Genomic DNA, 19,150 nt, shown 5'->3' with positions numbered 1-19,150 from the left:
CACACAGCAGAGACATAGTGACGTCATCACACTGCACCTTTGCAGCATCGGGCCGTTTACACGGACGAAGAAGACGATCACCCCGTGCAGGGAACCAGCCGGACGGAGCGGAAGCCGTTAAAGGTAGGCAGATATAGGGAGAGACATAGTTTTTCACGTCTGACTCCAGTATCACACCGCACTGCAAGGCATGTTATCGGAACCCTGATGTCAATTATGGACTTTCCTAAAATTAAAAAAGGGTTTTAAACATCTTTTACTAATCCTTTTTTTTTTTTTTTTTTTTTTACAGGTATTGCGTTACATTCATACATGTTTATTCACAAGCGCTCTTTATTTGTTACATATTGAAATTATTTTATTAGGAGCTGCTTTCAAAATAACATCCATAGCGCAGAATATATATTTTTTTATCATAACTATGAAGGCGCTAACAATATGTCCTAACAGATGCCAGCCAATTCAAAAGATCTTTCAGACGAATCTCCACTTTGATAGGTCACATGCCGAAGATCCAAGCATGTAAAGTGATACAAAGAACTCCACAACATAGTATAATACTGTATGTTAATATAAACACCCAAGGTGGTATGGAGAAATGGAATGATATTCCAGGATCCAAAAAACAAGGAAAGCCACACGTGGTACATGAAAGTCACTGTAGGTATAAAGCTTACACTCAGCAAGCTTTCACATCCGTATATCTCAGGTTCTTTACAACAGGTGCTGTCAGCAATCGGTACACAGCCTTCCTCTCAATTTTGGATATCCACATAAAATAAAAATGTGCCTACATGGTGTAGTATTATTGCTATATAGCTTCAATAGGCTTGCAGGAGGCCAGCAATCGTGAAACAATAAAATACAATTACAATTAGAGGGATTGGCTCCCTACTGGAACATAAATGCAATTTAGCATGTCAGATGAATCTCTCCGGACCGAGATGGAACCTGGGTTAAAAGTATGATCGTTATCTCAGACACACATGCACGGTAGGACAATGCCGCTATATCCACTCTACCAACACGTTTTGTTTTGTAATAATTAGGGATAGCAGGACCTTACAAGAGGAAGGCTGTGTACAGCACCTGTTTCAAAGTACCTGAGATATACTGATGTGAAAGAGTAAGCATAATCCCTACAGGGACTTTTATATCCCATGTGTGGCTTTCCTTGTTTTTTGCATCCTGGTATATTCCCAACATTCCATTCCTCCATACCACCTTGGGTGTTTATATTCACATACAGTATTATGCTATGTTGTGTTCTTTGTACCACTTCACATGTTTGGATTTTCGGCATGTAACCCATCAAATTGGAGATTTGGTTGATCCTTTGAACTGGATGGCACATTTCGGTTCCGCCTTGATAGTGTGTTTATTGTTTTGTCTACCCATTTCAATCTGGAGGATTTGGTGGTCCTCTTTTTATTCACACAGGACAGCTAGGTAGTTGCGGTATACTTCTTTATCCATTGTTTTGTTTTGTGGGTTTTTTTTTTAATTGAGTAATTTTTATTGAAAATTTTTAAGATTACACCCAAACATAAATAAAAAGTACAACATAGTGTTCATGGCAGACATAGAAATTACTTGAAGCCAATATAGATATTACATTGACATTAAAATCAAAACATATATGTATATACAGTATGAAAACATACAACCAATTCCAAAATAATACTGATACAGTATCCTAGTGCGCACCCAAAGGCGCCATCTGGGTCCGCACAACATAAATCTAATGGAGAACTGGTCACATGTCTGCACACTATATACCCATCAAAAAAATGATCACCACAAAACAGGATATAAAAACTAAAATATACAAATAAAAACACCATATCTGCCAGAAAATCAAATAGAATCGCAATTAAATACAAACCACCTCCCCTAACCAAACCACCCCATAATACCCCACCCTGTATAACCTGTCCCCAACCCAGCCATACTTGGATCCCTTAAAACCCAACCCACCGCTAACTACGCTAACAACCTAACCCCCCCCTCCCCTCCCCAAATACGAATAAAGGATAATAGTTATATAAATGACAAAGGCAATATACTAATGGCCCTAAGCTAAGCCTGACTAGCCCCAGCCCTCCCGCAACATTTGACATTTTAATACATTCCATCAAAGTAGCAATATATTACAGATCTAAATATAACCATATAGCAAAGGAGAAAAGTCGAATGAAGCATTCAACAATAGGATATATAAAATTTCCAGCAACTAAACATACTAATATTTTAAAACATGTTACTATTAGTCTGGCCTCATCTCTATCCCTTGAAAAGGTGAAATTGAAGTGATAGTCCCATCTCGGCACATATGAAGGGGAACAGAAGAGGCATACTGAAACGGTAAATTCTGGTATCTCGGCCCACTTAATACAAATAAAGGACGAATCATCAGGACAGCAACATCGGAACACCCAGAAATAGGATAGCAACTAAACTCAGATTTAATCACATCCATTGGAAAAAATACATTTGGAATGAAGTCAGTCCTAGAAGCTGTGATGGCTGCAACTTCAGAAATTGGCCGTGTAACTTGTTCATCCACATCACAGCACCTCTTAGGAGTAACACATGAAGGAAGGGTATCCGCCTGTATGTTGTCAAAAGCTTTGTAAGAAGCCTTTGAGTAGAGGCACTGACAGCCTGAAGGATTTGTTGCAAAGAGAGAGACATATTTAGGAAGAAATGTCACACAGCAGGAATTCCAGTATAGCAGGAGAAACAGGATGTGTGCTGTAGAAGCAAACACTCAGCGACAAGATGGCGGAGGCTAGCGCACCACCAGAGCTCTACACCAAGAGACGTACTTAGACAGGAGAGCTGAAAATGGCTGATAGCTCCAGCGCTTTGTAAACTTCACCGCCAGGTGCAACAGATGAAAAATGTCCGCAAGCCCTTATGCCAAGGCCAGGAGGAGAATCCAACGATGAACAACAGGAGGATGATATCCCAGCTAACAAAAAGAGGCCCGCTGGGAAGGAAGCAGCCGGTCCAGGAGCAGCGTTCCAGTGGAGACTAAACAGTCGCAACGGCAGACCAGGGAGAAGACCAAAATTGTCAGCAGCCACATCCAGCACAACACAAACAAGCAGCAAGAGGCAGTGTGTGTAGAGAGCCGGCAGCTGAGGGCCCGGAGCGCCAGAATGTGGGCCGGAAAACAGGGAGAGACCAGCAGGTAAGTATCAGCCTGATCAGCAGCCACAGAGACCAAGAGCAGGGACAGAGGCACCGGACCACATGCAGGATGGACAGAGGCCAACTTCAACTCCGGGGAGATATCCTGTAAGATGCCACAGCAGGAATATGTCACGGTGCACCAAAGGAGGCAGGCAGTATTAACCCACTCTGGTAGCGTCCATTAAGCCAGAATAGTTAACTGACAAGGATATAATCAGGATATATGCGGGAGAGCTGGTAAAATGCTGCCTACACCAAGCTACTCCAGGCCACACCCCCGTTTTGTTTTGTGTTTACTATTCCCTGCCTGGAGAGCTTGATCATTGGTGGATGCCCATGGTAATTCTTCTCTGCCCCAAGCTAGGGGTTTATTTACTAAGCAGCGGCTTGTGATCGCTGCCACTGGGATACGGCATCTCGACCACCAGCATTCCGAAGGTAAGTAGCAGGGTTAGGACTAGGGTTAGAGTTAGGCACTAGGGGTAGGGTTAGGCACTAAGGGGGAGGGCTAGGTTTAGGGTGCGGGGAGGGAGGGGAAGGGAGAGGGGGAGAGTTAGAATAGCATACTGACAGGTGTAGGTAGTATCCTAACCCTGTCAGGATGCAGGTATTAGGATTTTGACCGTCGGGATCCCGAGCGCCGGTATCTTTTACCCAACCCCCACCACCATCTGGCATGTTTAACCCCTAAAATTTAAAAGGAAAATGCTTTTAATAGCAAGACACTGTATGTTTTGCTATTAAAAGCATTGCCGTTTTAAATTTCAGGCTTAAGGATGCCGGGAAGTGGCGGCACTTAGAAGCAGACACTTAGTATATAAACCCCCTAGGATTAGTTAATTTGACCGGTTTACTTCTTGGTCATCACCTACATTTCTTTCCCCAATTATTTATAGGTAATTACAATTACTATGCTGAGTATGTAGTGAAGATATCCCAACTGTTTCTATGCTGTCTCATTCTATACAATTACAATGATTAGAAGATGTTTACAGTAAATAGAAAATGTAACGTGTGTTACTAGTCCTTGTATAGGGCTTTCCACCCTCAGACAACTATAAGTTATTAGTGTGTACTGTCTGACATAGCCTTATCTCCCGTTCTTCATTCCATTATTTCCCACCAGCAATGTTTGGTGAGAGAATAATGGTATTTGGGGAATAAATGTCACCTGATGTATACAGAAATAACACTGAGGGGTCTAGTTACTAAGCAGTGTTCGGAGACAGAGTGAAAAGTGATAAGTCTGTGATAAGGTGCCAGCCAATCAGCTCCCAAACACAGCCTGTGAGATGACAGTTGGGAGCTGATTGGCTGGAACCTTATCACTTGTCACTCTGTCTCTTAACACTGCTTAGTAAATAGACCTAAGCCTTTGGTGTGAAATAATGACAACTGTCATTCCATTCTAATTTCCCTTTGGGTAACTGATCACCATGACTATACTGTAAATGCTGAGTCACAAGGGATAGTGGGATTTGCTGATCTTTCTTAATTACACCATTATACTCTTGTGGGGTATTTGCTGCCCATGGTCCACACTGTCGCACACTGGTGCCATTAACACACTTTGTCTGATCCCTGTTGTAGGTGTCGGGGCTCTCATCATGGGTTGGGCATAAGATGGAGCCTCTCAGCAGTCTGCCGGTCTGGGTGATTGTACTGATCGTCTGTCTGATGGTGACATCTGTTACAGAGGTGGCGAGCAACCCGGCCACCATCACCATATTCCAGCCCATCCTTTCTTCCCTGGTGAGGACATACTATTGGCAGCGTCACAAATATGGCAATGTGTTTAGTCTATAGGAAAGATTCCTGGACTGCACACCCTGAAAATATATAATGTATTTAGTCTACAGCATACCTTCTTTACTGACCTGGTGCACTGTTCAGTATTGGTGAAACGTGACATCTATCCAGCAGTGTGCTAATGAGTAAATCTAAGATGGAAATGGTCTGACTTGGATCTTTGGCTGCATCTTTACTAGGATGCATCATGGTTGGCCCCTATGGGCATGTAAGGAGCGATTTGCACATCTTCATCCAGAATTTCATCCGTTGCTCATAGGACAATGCTGGTTGTTAGATCAGAAGGCAGAGAGAACACTCTCATGTTTGTATACCAAGACTCTTCATGCGTTACCCATCTCTAAAAAGTGCACTGACACAAGTGGGATTTTTATGCACTGATCCAGGAAAAATCCCCACTGTGGGGCTGATGCAGAGTGACTGGTAAGCCAGTTAGCGTAGCTGAACTGCGGGGAATTGCTTTGTGCATGCTCGCATTTGCCCAAAGGCAGAGCAGCTTACAATTTGTTATGACTGGAGAATCGTAAGGGGAGAAGAAAGGGGTTGGTCTGACGTCTGAGTACAGTAAAGCTGGCTAGACACTGTGCTATATGCACCGTGTGACTCGACGGGGGGTCCGACATATTGGGCGGTCCCCACACACGGTGCGATCGGGTGGCCGGGCCGCCTGATATTCTGGCTCCCCCACCTGCATAGCGCTGCATGGGATCGCACATCTCATCCCGATTGACCGAACCTGCAGTAAGATCTGGGGGTGCGATGTACGACCCCACGGGTGCGCGCTCTGTTTGATATCTCATTCCCATACATGGTACGATAGAGCAGCCAAATCGCACCATTCAGTCGGATCGGCTGCATTAGCTTGGAGTACAAGCTTATTCTTTTAGAAACATACAGTCCATAGCAAGGATAGATAATTCCAAATGCATATGTTCTCGTGTTTATAAAGAGTATTTTCATAATAAATCATGAATAGGCTCCTTTTTGCATTTTGCCGTAAAAAAGCAATCCGCACAAAAATAGTGTATTTGTACCCGTGTGCCGAGATTCACACATCTCAAAAGGTGCTTGGTTTTGCTTCTGTGCAAAATGCGCCTCATTTCCGTCTGTTAGAAGGCGTATCTTTTTTACTGGCTAGAGAGCAGGTTCCAAAAACTGCAGATGATGGCGACATGGTGGAGACCAGATGCAGTTTTTTGGTGTCCACTGGAAACTGCTTGTACACAGTGCAGTGCATGCCAGAAAATGACGTACTGATTGGTTGCTGAGTGCATGATGTCTCCTGAGTGAGTCAGCGATCGTTGCTAGGAGACAGGCGCTGGGCCGAGACTGAGGCCGAAGAAACGGGTCTTAAGATATATGTAGAGTGCTGAGGGAACAAAAACAGACAAATCTCAGGTGCACAACTCCAAATTATTAATAATATATAAATACAATAAAATTTTGCAATCAATAGAAGTTTTTAGCATAATCTTGGCCAAGGTTATGGGCCTACCCACCATATCCAGGTAACCTCTGTAGGGTAAATCGCTTAATCTGCATAAATATCGCAATATCAGGCCCTAAGAAGACATAAAGACCTTTTGATCCACCTCTGCGAATGGGCAATTCTTCCACATTTAATCACACATACTATACACAGAATGGAAAGCACAGTTTTACGCCCTACTAATGGACTTGCATCCAAATCTGTTTAAGTAACCTGAAATGTCCCATAGTGACAGCATGCTCTTGTTTTGTTTTCTTCTTGCGGAAAAAGGCTGAAGGCATTGGAGTAAATCCACTTCTGGTCATCATCCCAGCTACTATCAGTGCTTCCTGCGCTTTCCTTTTGCCTGTGGCCAATCCTCCAAACGCTATCGTGTTTTCCTACGGTCACCTGACTGTGCCAGACATGGTGAGTAGATGGCAGATTGCACAATGCACTTTGCAAATGCACATTTCATCTCCGTATTTATAGAATGTCAAACCCTTGAGCTTGTATATATGTCGAAACCGGTTTTTAACCCAACATCTCTGCATAATATATTATGTAGTGTTTAAAATACTTTTTGCTTCTTTGATCTACATCCAATTAGCTAATTGTTGGAGCCGACCAATTCAATCAGCAGCTGATACGGCGCGCGTTAATTACCTGAAGGTGCACTCAGGGAAACCCATTTGATTCTGCATTATACGCATAATCGGTGGGTTACCGCGTGTTATCAGAGGTTTTACCGTGCGGGGAAAAGCCTGTATAATTGAATAGCTCCGGGGGTGAAACCTCACCTTGAATATGCCCCTAAATGCCTCCGCTGCGTACAGCCTTTATCAGCAGCTGCAGTAATGAGATGGAAATATAGCATGTAGTGTATTCATAGCAACCTCTGCTATTCTAGCAGATCTGGACTTCATTTAAGTCTCTGGTCAAACCTAGTCAAATTGTTTTTAAAAAAAAATAATTAAACCTAATTCTAACCTAGAAATATACATCCTGCAGATGCAAAGCTGAGTCCAGTTCATTGAGTTCAGCTGAACTGGGTCCAAGCTGCTAGATCATAGCTGATAGCATTTAATAAGACCACTAACAGAATGCTGAACTGAGGAAGAGGATGTAACTTCAGGGGAGCCCCCAGTGATGACTTTATACTATATAGTGAGCATAGAGCCTATGCAACGTACAGTGGCATAGCATACTATATACTTTATTTAGGGTGCTGCAATCTATACAGTGTTCTAAATAGAATGCTGTGCTCTGTGGATTTAAAGGCCAGGATCCACAGATGGAAGGGAGAGGCAAGTCATAACATACATACATTCTGTGGATGCGAGCAATTGGCCACAGACTTTTGTGAAATTTTCTTGCAAACACAGTGGATGTAATTTAAATTACAGATCTTTTGATTGCACAAACTATAACAGCAACATGTATAACTTGGTAGTTGTCTCCCCCTAGTGGGTAAAGTATATTACTACCAGTACACATTCTTTGAACACTTTAAAGTCCTATCTCCTACATAGGTTTCTTCACTCGTCCTATGCAAAAGTCTTCCCCTGCCCAAACCACACCACCCTACTCCACAAACCCATGTGATTTGGTGGGCACCTAGGCTCACCTGTGCAATTCAAGCAATCCTAGCTGATTCTGTGTGTCCCGGCATTTGTCTAACACCTTGTTTAATTTCACCCACAGATGAAAGCAGGACTTGGGACAAACCTAATCAGCATGATGACGTTATGGTTCGGACTTTATACTTGGGGAATACCCATGTTTGACCTGAACACATTCCCAGTCTGGGCATCACACAACTCATCCGCATCAGCAACACCATGATTAGACTTTTTCATCTAGACTTCTAATGTGAAGAAGGCAAATTCAGATTGACTCCTTGGCACCTTCATTTCCAACCTATGTTCTCCAAATGACGTCACCTGGAAGGTCGGCTACTCACTAGCTTCTTACTAACCAGGCTTTATGTGAAGTGGACAGGTGGAGCAAACAGGCTGGCTATACGGTTTAGGAAAGCATATCGCAGAACCATAGTTCAGAGAGAGGTTTGAAATTGGTTAAAAAAAACTAAAATAAAACAACATGTGCAGCTTCATATGCACTGCTGCTGCTGCAGGTGAGTTCAAGAGCTTAATGGTACCCAAAGTCCAATTGTTACCATTGAGGAATTAGGTTAGGGTGCCATGTCTGTTTGATCCTGACTGACCCCCTTCTGTTATTTTATCCCGTGCCTCATTATCATTGACCCTTCCCATTCCTGATTACTCTTATCACTTGACAAGAATGTTAAAGGCTTTTAATATATCAATACGGCCCTAGAGATATGGTAATTGGAATATGTCTAGTAAAAACTAAAAGAATACCTTCACTTATAGCAATATTTTGAGATGGTGTCTATTAAAAAAAGGGAATAACTGTTTACTGCGTTCATATCCTCTGGCCTTTCTGTTCATATGCAATGGGCAATCTGATACCACCCACTTCTTCTATGCTCTAACTTGTGACCAGTGATAGTAATTATGGAGTCTTATGCACCCAAGTAAGACGTCCACTCAACCTCATTTAGGACAAAGCTTCCCAATCCCCATCTCCCGTAACACACGTGCTACGCTGTGAGAATTTCCTTAACCAAGTGCTGCTGAATTGAACTCACTTGGCTACTAATTTTCCTACATGATATTACAAATTTAGGCGTCTATGTACTAAAGCCTTGGAGGCAGATAAAGTAGATGGACATGACCTTTGGGGAAGATGTATTTGCGCTAGAAAGTGATAAAAGGCTGTGTTTGAAAAATGACAGGACCGGATTCTAGAGCTTAGTACATCTGCCCCAAAGTACCAACCTATCAGCTGCTAACTCATTTTTCAAACACAGACAGTAAAGTGACAGGAGCTGATTGGTTGGTACTTTATCTCCGTCCACATTATCTCTTTCCAAGGCTTGGTACATAGACCCCTTTATCTCTCCACTTTATCCCTCTCCAAAGCTTAGTAAATAGACCCCTTAAATTCTGTTTATTGGAGAAAATGCTCCAGAAATTTTGCTTTAAGAGTGGCGAGGGATCGATTTAAAGTCCTCATTTGTGCCAACTCAAATATGTGCATTCATCCGAAGGTTAAAACGCCGGATATACAGTATTGCCCACGAGTCATCCTATGTGAAGCCCACTTCAGCTCATGCTAGTTATTGGTACATTATGTGACCTGCTCATGAAAAATTGGATAATGTCCTAGGCATCCTTTCTCAGCCAGTGAGAACTTATTGTACCAGAGGACGGGGAGGGGCGCAAATGTATGTCAAGTTCTTCTGTTAGTGAAAGGGTTAAATTTAGGGTTGTGTCACAAAGACGATTTTTCTCTCAGTATTATCACAAATAGGATTTCATACAGATTGCGGATTTATGTGAACGGCTGCCGCGCTAGTGCTGCTGTAGCCTGGGTCCCTGTTAGAATGCTGGGAACAGAAGATCGCTGGGTGAAAACATAGCCGTATAAAGCACTGAGTAAATGACACTGCTGACAGTCACCCTGTTACTGAGTCCTCACCTCTCAAGCTGACCTTTGTGAGTAGTGAGAATATCTCCCTTCCTTTTTAAGCTCCTGCGATTCTCCTGCTTGCGCCGGCCACAGAAACGCGAAGCTAAAGTCGCCCGTGTGACGCAGCCCTTAATCTCCGCTCTGTTTATGTTGGTGCTAATGAACATGTTTGATCCTGCTTAATAACTGGACATCCTTCCTAGGGTACCGATCTGCTGTACAGTGCAGGACTCACTGATAGCTGGTATCTCTGTTTAATGGGAAAAGGTTAAGACTGTAGTTTAAAGACATTCAGATAATTACTACTGGGAATGACCGTATCCCTCTATAGGACAGGAGCATGATAAACTTGAAGCTGTTACCCTGATATTAAAGCTTTTTATATGCTCTTGTTGAACTGGCATTAATGGCGGTCTGTGAACTGCAGATGTATGCCCACAACCATTGTACGTTCCTTTGGCATGTGCTGGACAATGCTTTTTTTTATTTGCACAGTAGGATAAAATAACTGCATTATCACAGATAAATTGCACAAAGGTCATGTTCTGTTTTGGGAGGTTTTGTACTGTAAATTAAGTATCTTATTAAAGGGGGAGACTAATTGAAACACCCAAGTGTTTAATAACAATAATTTTGAATAAAATGCAACGATTGTAATAATAACTGTCTTCATCATCTCATTTGTTTATGTTGATTGCACACACACGCGCACGCACACACACACACAAACGCAAAAATAAAGATTGTACTTAAAGAAGAGATCAAACAAAAGGGAAAGGGTGATGCTTCAGTTTTAAACAGATTTATGTATTATTTAAATGACAGATATCTAACTTTTAACTACAATATAGGACTGCGGAAAATTGAGGTTTTAGACCTGGAACAGTTTTAATGAGAAGGGGGAAATATACACCAAAGCAGTGGATTACAATGCTTCCCCATGCAGTCGATAGACATCACCGTAAATGACTGAATAATAAAATTATTGTTTGGATCATTTTTAATACATTCATCAGAACCTTTTTTGAGGAAGCTGGTTTCTGTCAGCAGGCGGAACTAATAGAGGACGGGTTCCGAGAGAAGGAAGACCTCATCGAACGAGCAATAGAGCAAGCCAATAAACTAAATATAAATTAATTATTGGTATGCATAGAAACATAAGTGAACAGTGATAATAAATGAGCAATTATGACACAATGTAACACTGCAGCACAATCTATATAATAAGTGAGAAAGCGTGTCTGTCTGTTCGTCCCCGTCTCTTTGTCCTTTGGTCCTAGCTCCACCAAATTTGGCTTGGTGGTGTAGTTTGAACAGAATTAGGTTTTTGTCTAGGTTTGAATTTCGTCAGAGCCACACTGTCACACAATTGCTAAAAATAGGGACACTCTTAAACTACACAGGTTCCAGGGCTGGCTCCAGTGGGAATTGGCAGTTTGCCAAAAACCTGTGAGGAAAGATACAAAAGTATCCTATTAATCTTAAGGGGGGTATCCACTAGACGATAAAGTTGAACGATAGCGATAAAATCGTTTGCTAATCGTTCAAACATCGTTTGAAAATTTGGTCTTTTAGACATCTATCATCGTGCAAACATGCTGGTCAACCTGACGATATCGTCAGGCTCAGCATGTTTCCAGATGATGGATGACCCTGCACTGAACGTCTGCTCGTTCAGTGCAGGCACATCACACGACTGACAAACAACTGCACGATTACAATGTCGTAATCGTGCAGTCATTTTCAGATCTTGTAGTGGATGCCCCCCATTAGTCTGAGCAAACTTGATGACTCCTAAAAGTTCATATTAAATCCAGAGCCTCTGAGTTTGCATGCAAGGGCGTAACTAAAACTTTGTGGGCCACATAGCAAGATCTTTAAAGCCCCCCCCCAGGTAAAAAAACCCAACAACATACATTTGCCCGCACACAGAGCCCATTCATGTTTTGCCAGACAGACAACTGCAATCTGTGATGCTAATATGATTAAAAAAAAAAATAGCATTGTGTCCAATAGGCATCCCGCCCTTCCAGGTTCCAAATAAGATGATGGTGGAGGATCCTTCTTTAATTGACTTGTACAAACCCTCCTGAAACTTTTACTAAATGCATTGCTTTTCTGTGTCACCCTCTTATTTTATTATATGGTACAGTTGTGTTTTTTTTCCTGCTCTGAGATAAAACAGCAGCAAACTTTCTCTTCTATGAAATGAGAGGTCTTGCTAATTCCCCAGTCACTACTCCATTTACTTGATATAACTCTCTATGGAAAAAAGAAAATATCCCAAGCGCTAGTAAATATATAAATCGAAATATATTAGAAACACTAAAATAAGTGTACATATAAATATTTAAGCAGCAGAAGAGAAAATGTGCCTGTGATAGCACACCACAAGAGCACCTGTAAAACAGGGGAACCACAGAACTCTGATGTAAACCCCTGCGTTAATTAAACCTTAAAAGAAGACATGGCTGAAAAGAATTACAAAATCATCTTATACTTAACCAAACATAGATTTAATATCCTAAACATCAAAGAATAAAAAATAATAAAACACATAAGTATATGTTATGAAAAGCGATATTGTACAAAAATGTATCATATATTGTATAAAGTAACACGCCTTCTTTTAAGGTTTAATTAGCGTGGGGTTTTACATCAGATAACTCTCTATGGGCCATATTCAGTTTGTTAATTATCGGGGTCCGGGCGGAACCCGATAATTAACATTTTAACTCACGGTGAACGCTGGAGCAATTAATCATTGCTCCGGTGCGGAGACAGTTGATCCAAAAATCAGCTGTTTCCGCAAATATTTTCACCGCTCCTTTCGTAGCAATGAAACTTAGCGGCAGTGCTAGTGCGCTTGTATGAATTCTAGATCAGAAAGCCCCGGCGTCCAGGGGGAGAAGCCAGACAGGGGCGGAGGGATCCAAAAGGTATGTACTTACCCTATGGATTAATCTTCTATGCTGGCCTTTCCTCCTCTGTGCAATACTCCATAGGTAATATCAATATTTGTAGGATAACAGAATACTTATGCTGTTCTTAGGGGTCTATTCATTATGTTAATTATCTGGGGCTATGAGCCCCCCCCCTACCCAATAACTTTGCATTCTAACTCGCCGCGAGCGCCGGAGCAGTTCAACATTGCTCCAGCGCAAAGGCAGCTAATCAACTGTCCCTGCGAATTCTCAGCAGTGCTAGTACGCCTGTGTGAACTTGGGTGTCCGGTGGAAGGAGCTGAACAGGGGTGGATGGATCCAAAAGGACCCCACTTCACAACCTTACGGGATAGCAAACACCATCTGAAGATGGTGAATGCTCCCGCAGACAAGCTCCGAAAATATTGTATTTTCAGAGCTTGATAAATTTAGGTCCCCATACTAGTGTATGGGGACACCGGGCCACATCAGGAGAGAAAGGTAAGCAGGACATATTATTATTATTATCAGTTATTTATATAGCGCCACAAGTGTTACGCAGCGCCTTACACAGTACATAAACAAATAGGTTGATTAACAGTGACTTACAGCACAATACAGTACAATACAATACAAGACATGGATAATATACATTGCTACATTTAAGCCCATAACACCCAGATAAGCTAAAGAGCAAAGCAACCAAGTGTTAGGTGCCCCGGTAGAGAGTAAGAAGTAGATGAAGGTAGAGTAAGGAGAAGCACAAGAGGGTAGAGGGCCCTGCTCATAGGAGCTTACATTCTAAAGGGGAGGGACAGACAAACAGGAGTGACACAGATGGGGTAGGCAGGGAGGAAGGAGCATGTAGCAGTAAGTTAGGATGAGAGCTGGAAGGCTATGATGGGTCTTGAGAGCCTGTTTGAAGGATTGTAGAGAGGTTGAGAATCTGATGGGGAGAGGGAGAGTTCCAAACGTGGGGAGCAGCGGGCAAAATCTTGGAGGCGGGAGTGGGAGGAAGTAAGCAATTGGCATGAGAGGCGGCGTGTATTTGTTGAACGAAGAGGGCGGACAGGAGAGTGGAGGGAGATGAGGTCAGACATGTAAATGGGAGAGGAATGGGTGAGGGCTTTGTAAGTGAGTGTGAGAACCTTAAATTGGGTTCTAAAAGGGAAGGGGAGCCAGTGGAGAGCTTGTAGGATAGCTGTGATATCTCCTGCGTTACCTTTATGATAAATGGCCCCAAAACAAATTTTAATTCTAGAAATTAAATGATAATGAATAGACCTCTCAATAAGCAAAGAAGCACGTAATGCAATTGTGTCCATTCTGCTGCATTTACCATAAGATTACTTATTATAAATCTGATCCCATAAACCAGCAGTTCTCAACCTCTTTTCCCCTGGGCCCCCCCTTGCTGCTCATTTGTGTTATTTGAACCCCCAATATTTGCAAAGCAAACCATTTGTAATTAATATAATTGTTATTACTATTTTTATCATTATAATATTTTATATGGCGCGACAAGGGTTCCGCAGCGCCTTACAAAGTACATGAACAAATGAGCAAACAAGAAAACAGTGACTTAAGGTGCATACACACGGGAACGATGTCGCTGAACGATCTCCCTTGAAATTCCTGGTGTGCTGGATGAACGATATTGTTCATCCACACACCACAGATATTAACAACGATCGTGGATCCCTATAGGGAATATAACGATATCGCCCAGATTGGCCTGTTTACATGGACGATATCGTTATCGTCCAGCGGGAGCGCACATTGTTGGAAGCATACACATGGAACGATATATCATTATCGTTCATATCGTAATGATATATCACTCCGTGTGTATGCACCTTTACAGTACAAAACAGTGTACAACAAGGACATCATTTATAAACATTGCTGCATTAGCAATCCTAACACTCAACAAGCAGCAGGGTGTCAGCAACCAAGTGTAAAGGTGCCTACACACTTGGCGATCTGCACACGCTCCCGCGATGTGTACGATTTCCCTTGAAACTCCTCCCTGGTAGCTCTGCACACGATTTAGTGTTTAAAGTGTCCACTTTACAAACAATCTATCGTGCATCCAGACTTTTCTCCAGTGCATTTGTATCCCAGACTGGCAGATCTGCCCTACAGCACGGCAGATCTGACGATGCGATGTACGACCAGCAGGGACACGCGTCGTATTGTGATCGTGAGTGGGGACTCACGTTTTGGGCATATTTTACACGATCTGTCGTTCCGATGCGTCGGAATCGGCCAGATCGGGAAAAATATTGCCAAGTGTGTAGGCACCTTTAGGCGCCCTTGTGGGGAGTAAATGATAGTATGAGTAAGGGAAGGAGAAGCACATGAGGGAAGAGGGCCCTGCTCGTGAGAGCTTACATTCTAAAGGGGAGGGTTATTAGACAAAATGTTTAGGCACCGCTATATAGAAAAGCAATAATTGTAAAGAAATAATAAAAAAGAGACACAAATAGAAAGAATTGTACATATATTTCCCATATGTTATAAATAAAGAAAAATATAAAAGTGACAAAACTATAGTCCACATATACTTTCATATTTAATTTTATAGCTATGTTCTAACAATTACAGGGGTACCATATCTGTGGAATTTTTTTTTTTTTCACAAGCATATAATTTTGAATCAACTAGAATCCTTTTAAAACATTTAGTAATTTGGATCCGATAATTATATTGTCTTATTGCAACAATAAAAGATGATGTACCCCGGGATGTATTAAAAGACCATTCCTGGGACAGGAACGTCCTTGCGATGTTTAAAAGTAAAGTGATCGCTACTGCAATTACTTTACTTTCAGTTTCCGAGGCCGGCTGTGATACTGCGCATGCACGATTTGCTGACCGCACATGTTCACGCGGCGGTTGTTGCTGAGGGATCTTACGGATCCCTCTCCTGCTAACATTTGCGGAGTGTATTTTATAGGCTTCAACGCCTAATGCCATCTGAAGTGGTGTTAGCAACAGGGGCCAAAAATAAGCTCTGTGGGATGTTGTTATTTAAGCAAGAGTTAATGGGCAGATAAGACACATTTACGGCGGTATTACCTGTTTATTGGATGACCACAGAGCATATTTCTCTTTGAGACTTATGCTGGGTATACATTAAAATGGAGCATCGGTCATCAGACTGATCCAATGTCACAGCGGAAAATTGGTACAGTAAGCTTAAAACACTTACCAACCGGCCGCTCAGTATGTCTGTGCTGACATCATAACTGGACAGCAGTGGCGTAACTAGGGTATTTGGAGCCCAGGGCAAATTTGAAAACGGAGCCCCCCCCCCTAACACAGCGATATGTGCGCGCCAAAAATGGGCGTGGTCACTTAAAAATGGGGCGTGTCAACATGACACGCCCCTTTATTTTCACGCTGAACATTCCTATCCATATGCATCTTAACCCCAGTAGTACCCCTTATACAGTACCCCCAGTATGCAGTTGTGGTCCCTCTTATGCAGGCCCATAGTAGTGCCCCTTATACAGTACCCCCAGTAGTGGCCCCCAAAATGCAGTGCCCCACATAGTGTTCCCCTTATGCAGTGCCCCCAGTAGCAGTCCCCACAATGCAGTGCGCCCAGTAGCAGTATCCCCTTATGCAGTGCCCCTTATATGGTGCCCCCAGTAGTAGTCCCCCCCCCTATGCAGTGCCCTTTATATAGTGCCCCCAGCAGTAGTCCCCCCCATGCAGTTTTCCCAGTAGTGGTCCCCTTATGCAGGCACCCTGTAGTGATCCCCCCTATCCAGTGCCCCCTGTAGTGGCCCTTCCTATTATTGCCCCCAGTAGTGGTCCCCCGAGTGCAGTGCCTCTAGTAGGCCCCTTTCATAATGCCCCCAGTGGTAGTTCCCCCCCAAGTAGTAGTCCCCAGTAGAGTAGGTGCTCCCAATGGTGCCCCCAGTAGTAGCCACCCCTCCCCCAGTAGAGGTCCCCCCAGTAGTAGCCACCCCTCCCCCAGTAGAGGTCCCCCCAGTAGTAGCCACCCCTCCACCAGTAGAGGTCCCCCCAGTAGAAGTCACCCCTCCCCCAGTAGAGGTCCCCCCGGTAGTAGCCACCCCCCTCCCCCGTTGTGCAGATAGGTTACAAAAAAAAATATATATATATATATATCTATAAAAATATACTTACCTGAATCTCTGCTTCTGCTCCTGCTCCTGATCGCGACGCTGCTCCCGCCCGGGTGGGCGCGCTCAGCATTATGGGACTGACGTCATGACGTCAGTCCCATTACCCACTGCAGGAGCCGGACGGAAGTCCGGCTCTTGCAGTGGGTGCTGCAGCAGTCAATGAGAGTCTATCTGACTCTCATTGGCTGCTGTTTAACACACGCATCGCCGCCAGCGCTGGCGGTGATGCATGTGTTATGCACAGCCTGAGCCTGCCTCCTGGGGGAGGGAACGGGCTCAGGCGTGCAGCACAGGACCGGCGCTGGAAGCCTAGCGCCGGTCCTGTGTAAATGTGTAGCGCTGACCGCACTCATTGCGGTCGGCGCTACACTGGCTAACTAGGGCGGGCGGGCCGGTACCGTGGCCGGCGGCGCCCCCCCACGCCGCCGGTCCAACGGCGCCCAGGGCACGAACCCCGCCCGCCCTGCCCTAGTTACGCCACTGCTGGACAGGCATTTAAATTTGCCCGCCCAGTTGAGATGCCAGTGTCAGCAGTCCCTGCAGCTAGTGTACGGGTGGTTGGCTGGTCGCCCGTACACATATGCAGATACACTGATATATCTTTCAGATATATCGGTATCGGCTGTGCTGCAGGGCCGACCTGATATGTCTGTGAACAATGTCATTCACAGACATATCGGATGTACACAGCCGCTGATGCACTCATGAAATATTGTTTATCGAACAAACAAATGATATATCAACAAGTGTGCACCCAGCATTATTGGCCAAAGTGTTACTTCTAGGAAATCAACGATGGTTTCAAATAACTGTTGAATGCTATATTAAAGGCAATACCTATTCACTGCAGTTTTGTGGATTTTATGCTAGGTGGCAGTAGAGGGATTTAAGTGTTGGATTTTAGAGGAAATCATGAGGCTTTTTCCTCACAGTTTAATAACCATGGAAATGTGAAAACCAAGGCGTCACAGTGAGGTTATCTAACTAAGATGTTTTAAAAGTTGTGATATAAAATTTGTTATTTTGTTGCAGGACAATCAACATAAGTATTCCTAATGGGACAGTCCCAGCATTTAAGGGAATCAGTATGAAATATCGCTGGCCGCATGGCCGGCGGTTCGATTCCCAGCAGCGGCAGCCCGACAGATCCCGGCAGCGGCAGCCCGACAGCGCTGGAAATCCTGATCGTTCTCAGGTAAGTATATACTAACCTAACCCCCCTAACCCTAACCCTCCTTAGGGGTGCCTAACCCTATCCTCCCCCGCAAGTGCCTAACCCTAATCCCCGCTGTAAGTGCCTAACCCTAACCCACCCTTCCCCTCTGCCTAAACCTAAGTCTCCCGGGGGGGTGCCTAATTGTGATGGGTAGTTCACGAATGATCAGTTCAAAATGAACTAGTTCACTCAATTCACAGCTCTGGCAAAGATCAGTTCATCAGGATCTAAAACAAGTGGGAGGAGTTAGACACAGTGACAGAGAGAGCACAGCAGCTCCATTAGGCATGAGTCAGTACTGCTAAACGACCACAGGTGGCACTGCTATTCTCAGACTATGGGCCAAATGTAATAGGGTGTCTGTTTTAGTAACAGTACAAACTCGCACTTTCTTGCACTTTTAAAAAGTGCGAGTTTGTACTGAAATTCGCAAATTCAATAGCCTGCGAACTTTTCAGCTCGGGCTACTGCATTTGTGAGTTTAGGCGAGTTTAGGACTATGTAAACTGACACCTTTTAATGCAAGTAGCATTAAAAGGTGCGAGTTTTAGAGAAGCCATCACATATCAGTGAGATCCGTGATGGCTTCTGTGTGTGTTTTAAAAAAAAAAAAGGTGCACCCCCTCCCCAAAAGCATAACCAGCCCCGGGCTTTATAAAGCCTGTTCTGGTTCTAAAAATACAGGGGCCAAAATGCGTAGGGGGCCCCTGTATATTGAGAAGCAGCACAGGGCTTTGTTGAGCTGGTTCTGGAAAATCAGGGGACAAAACGAGTAGGGGTCCCCTGAAAATTCCAGAACCAGCACTGAACTCTTTCTAGC

General features: G+C 43.6%; 1 protein-coding gene across 1 annotated transcript in view; it reads left to right on the top strand.

The window, feature by feature from the left end:
* The window catches only part of LOC148526379 (solute carrier family 13 member 1-like), a 75,069-nt gene extending 64,393 nt beyond the window's left edge, over positions 1–10,676 (top strand). Inside the window, exons 14-16 of the mRNA XM_088470439.1 lie at positions 4,789–4,950; positions 6,767–6,904; positions 8,180–10,676. Of these exons, the coding sequence (XP_088326565.1) occupies positions 4,789–4,950; positions 6,767–6,904; positions 8,180–8,320 (441 nt within the window). The 3' untranslated portion in view covers positions 8,321–10,676. The remainder of the gene's footprint in view (positions 1–4,788; positions 4,951–6,766; positions 6,905–8,179) is intronic.
* The last annotated feature ends 8,474 nt before the right edge of the window (positions 10,677–19,150 follow it).

The sequence above is a fragment of the Taudactylus pleione genome, unplaced genomic scaffold, assembly GCF_031769625.1.
Source record: "Taudactylus pleione unplaced genomic scaffold, aTauple2 ptg000100l, whole genome shotgun sequence".
Taxonomy (NCBI): domain Eukaryota; kingdom Metazoa; phylum Chordata; class Amphibia; order Anura; family Myobatrachidae; genus Taudactylus; species Taudactylus pleione.
The sequence above is the reverse complement of the archived record's forward strand: the minus strand, read 5'-3'. Positions and strand labels throughout refer to the sequence as shown.